At 39.3% G+C, this 3551-nt stretch overlaps 1 protein-coding gene across 1 annotated transcript; it reads right to left on the bottom strand.

Moving 5' to 3' along the window:
• Nucleotides 1-525: 525 nt before the first annotated feature.
• On the bottom strand, nt 526-1500 carry LOC122913548 (olfactory receptor 56B1-like). Its single transcript, XM_044260238.1, has one exon. The coding sequence runs from the start codon at nt 1495-1497 to the stop codon at nt 526-528; it is 972 nt and encodes a 323-aa protein (XP_044116173.1). The 5' UTR covers nt 1498-1500.
• Between the last annotated feature and the right edge of the window lie 2051 nt (nt 1501-3551).

Genomic DNA, 3551 nt, shown 5'->3' with positions numbered 1-3551 from the left:
TTGAAAGAAGTTGCTGTGGCTGATATCGAAGAGGTCACTGCCTATATTCTCCTCTAGGATTCTGATGTATTCCTGTCTCACATTGAGGTCTTTTATCCATTTTGAGTTGATCTTTATGTACGGTGTAAGAGAATGGTCGAGTTTCATTCCTCTACTTATAGCTGTCCAGTTTTCCCAGCACCATTTATTGAAGAGACTGTCTTTTTTCCACTGTATATTTTTTCCTCTTTTGTCAAAGATTAATTGACTGTAGAGTTGAGGGTCCATATCTGAGGTCTCTACTCTTTTCCACTTGTCTATGTGTCTGTTTTTATGCCAGTACCATGCTGTCTTGGTGATCACAGCTTTGTAGTAAATATCATCTCTTATGAATATTTTGGAGCTACTGGGAATGTTTGTTTTTGTTTTTACATTCTTTTACACTGTGAAAAAGATATCTCAAAGGCTTTCACTTTCCCTGTCATATTTGAAATTCTACTATCCGTTCTGGAAGAAGCTGAAGAGAATGTAACATTATGGAGAAAATCACTGCAGACTGGTGTTCTTTCCTAATCTCCAACAAAAGTTCCTTTGGAAGCCTTCCCTGAGTTCTTTAGTCCTAAGTGCATAAACTATAGGGTTGAGGGAAGGGGGGATGATGCTGTGAAGCACATTGAGTAGAACTGGAATCAAAGAAGCTTTGGGTTCTGCCAGGTGCATTACTGTAGTCACAACAACAATTGTGTAGAAGAAGAGAATAAGGATCAGATGGGAGCTACAAGTGCCCAGAGCTTTGGATGCAGCTTCAGCCGAGTTCAATCTAAGTACAGAGCGCAAAATCAAAATGTATGTCAATATTATGAGACCTAGGTCACTCCCCATTATAAGCCATGCCAGAATCAACTGGAAGATGCTGTTTGGCCTCCTGTCATCACAAGCCAGACTAGTGACCCCATGGTTAGAGCACAGGAAATGCTCAATCTCATTCTTGGAGCAATAATTACGCTGGGCTGCAAGCACAGGCACTGGAATGACAAGCAAGCCATTTCTAAGTACCATGAACACAGTAGCCTTTAAGATTAAGGCATTGGTGACAATTGATGGGTAGCGAAGAGGGTGACAAATAGCTACGTATCTGTCAAAAGCCATACAGAGGAAGATACCAGACTCCATGCCAACAAAGCAGTGAATGGCATAAATCTGAGCAAAGCACTCAGGGAGGCTGATGACCTTGGCATCAAACCAGAAGATGGCCAAGATCTTGGGCATGATGGTGGTGGCCAGGCCCATGTCCACCACAGACAGAATGCTTAGAAAATAGTACATAGGCTGCTGAAGGGCAGGGTCCTGGCAAATGGTGATGAGGACGAGGATGTTAGCACCGATTGCAGAGAGGTAGAGTATTGCCAATGGAATGGAGAGCCAGTGTTGCCAGCTGTGAATGCCTGGGAATCCCATCAGGATGAACTCAGAGACCTGGAATTTGGAGCAATTGGAGCCTTTCAAAGATACAGACATTTTTCCTAAGAGAAAAAGGAAATGGTTTTCAAAGTTGATATTTTGAGCAAAATTATCGTCAACAGTATTTTTTAACTGTCCTCACATGATTGTCAAACAATATTATTTTTGAAGATTTTATTTATTTGACAGAGAGAGAGAGAGAAAGATCACAAGTAGGAAGAGAGGCAGGCAGAGAAATAGGTAAGCAGGCTCCCTGCTGAGCAGAGAGCCCAATATGGGGCTGGATCCCAGGACCCTGCGATCAGGATGTGATCCACAGGCAGAGGTTTAACACTCTGAGTTGCACAGATGCCCTACGTTGAACAATATTTTAAATAAGGTCTCCACAGAGAATAGTTTGGAGCTGTAAAAAAAATGAATTCTACAGTCATTACTTACAGAAATTTAAGATAAATTACAACATTAGAACATTCTGGAGTCTACTGAAGTTAAACTTCAAAGGAGCAATTGTCACTGCTATCTCTTCAGGGGGCACTCAGCATGCATCTCAAATCTCTCTTTGTATTTTCCATGCCAACTCAATTTGGGACCATCACATGAACATGATTGTTGTTGTTGTTGTCTTAACTTTCATCATCTCTTCAGAAATCTTGTGGAATCAAATAGATGTGTTGGTTCTCTTCATATTTGTCTCAATCTTGCTTCAAATTTTTATTAACTAACAGCAAAGAATTTTTTTAAAAGAATTTATTTATTTATCAGATAGAGATCACAGGTAGGGAGAGAGAGGGGGGGAAGCAGGCTCCCTACTAAGCAGAGAGCCCAATGCAGGGCTTGATCCCAGGACCCTGGAGTCATGACCTGAGCTGAAGGCAGAAGCTTTAACCCACTGAGCCACCCATGTGCCCCCAAGAATTTTTTTAAACACAGAATTATGAGATTAAGTTTTATAGCTACACCATTTCCAATTGCTATAGATGTCCACTAATGTTTTATATACCTTCCAAAAATTTTACATTTTAGACTTAGAAGTTTTCAAACATAACTGTGGGCCTATTAAAAGAGGAATTACTTTCTTTTCTACATCCCATTTTTATGGAATGCTGAGAATAACTCAGAAGAATAGCTTTAGGAGTGAAGTGTTCATGACTGAATTTTTCAATTTCAGGAGTCATATAATGGAGAAAATAATAGAGTTTTTCCCCTAGGGGTACCGCGGTGGCTTAGTCACTTATGTGTCTGCTTTGGGCTCAGGTCATGATCTCTGAGTCCTGGGAACCAGCCCCACATGGGCTTCCTGCTCAGCAGGAAGTCTGCTTCTCTCTCCCTCTCTTTCTCCCTGTCCCTCTCCCATGCTCATTTTCTCCTTTCTCTGTCTTTCCCTCTCAAATAAATAAATAAAATATAAAAAAGAAATTTTTTTCCTAATTCAGTCTTAGAGAATCTATAAAGTGATATAAATAAAGGATTCAGACACCGGTAATAAGATGGTTTTGATTTTACTTAATGAACAAGAATTACTTGTCCATAATATTGAACACACTTCTATTATATGTTCAGATTCATGTTTGAAACTAGACTCATCTTCTGTTGTTTTTCATGTACCTTTTATTCTGTTCAGGAGCCAAACAGCCAAGCCTGAAACTAACAAACAATCCTTTCCTATTGGTAAACAACTGTTTCCTTGTCCTATTGCTTCTTGCCCTTAACTTCACTCAGGTAGCCCTTCCCTGGACCACTGCTTGTGCAGCCTTACCTGGTCAAATTTATTTGCCTTTTTCTGTGCTTCTTTCCTTTTATCAGCAATCTGATCATCATAAACTGGTATGCTGTTTCCTACACTAATACATGCCATCACACTTTCTTTCAAATAAAGTTTAAATTCCTTTACAGCAGATAAGACAATTATGGATTTATTCTTGATATAGTTCATTTTATTTATTTTTTTATAATTACTTTGGAATGTAGAAAAACATATCTGAAAGAAATTAAATTATCTTGTGTTCTCACCAACATAAGAAGATATGTATTCACAACTAGATGCATTTTTTCCCATAAATGTCTTGCTACCTCTATGTTTAGATAGACGTGCTCTGCCTAAACATGGGGCA

This window comes from Neovison vison, chromosome 7 (assembly GCF_020171115.1).
Source record: "Neovison vison isolate M4711 chromosome 7, ASM_NN_V1, whole genome shotgun sequence".
Taxonomy (NCBI): domain Eukaryota; kingdom Metazoa; phylum Chordata; class Mammalia; order Carnivora; family Mustelidae; genus Neogale; species Neogale vison.
Note: the sequence above shows the minus strand (reverse complement) of the source record. Positions and strands in the feature narration are given on the sequence as shown.

Coding starts and splice junctions, on each gene's coding strand:
- LOC122913548 (XM_044260238.1), bottom strand. CDS start 1,497: ATGTCTGTATCTTTGAAAGGCTCCAATTGCTCCAAATTCCAGGTCTCT.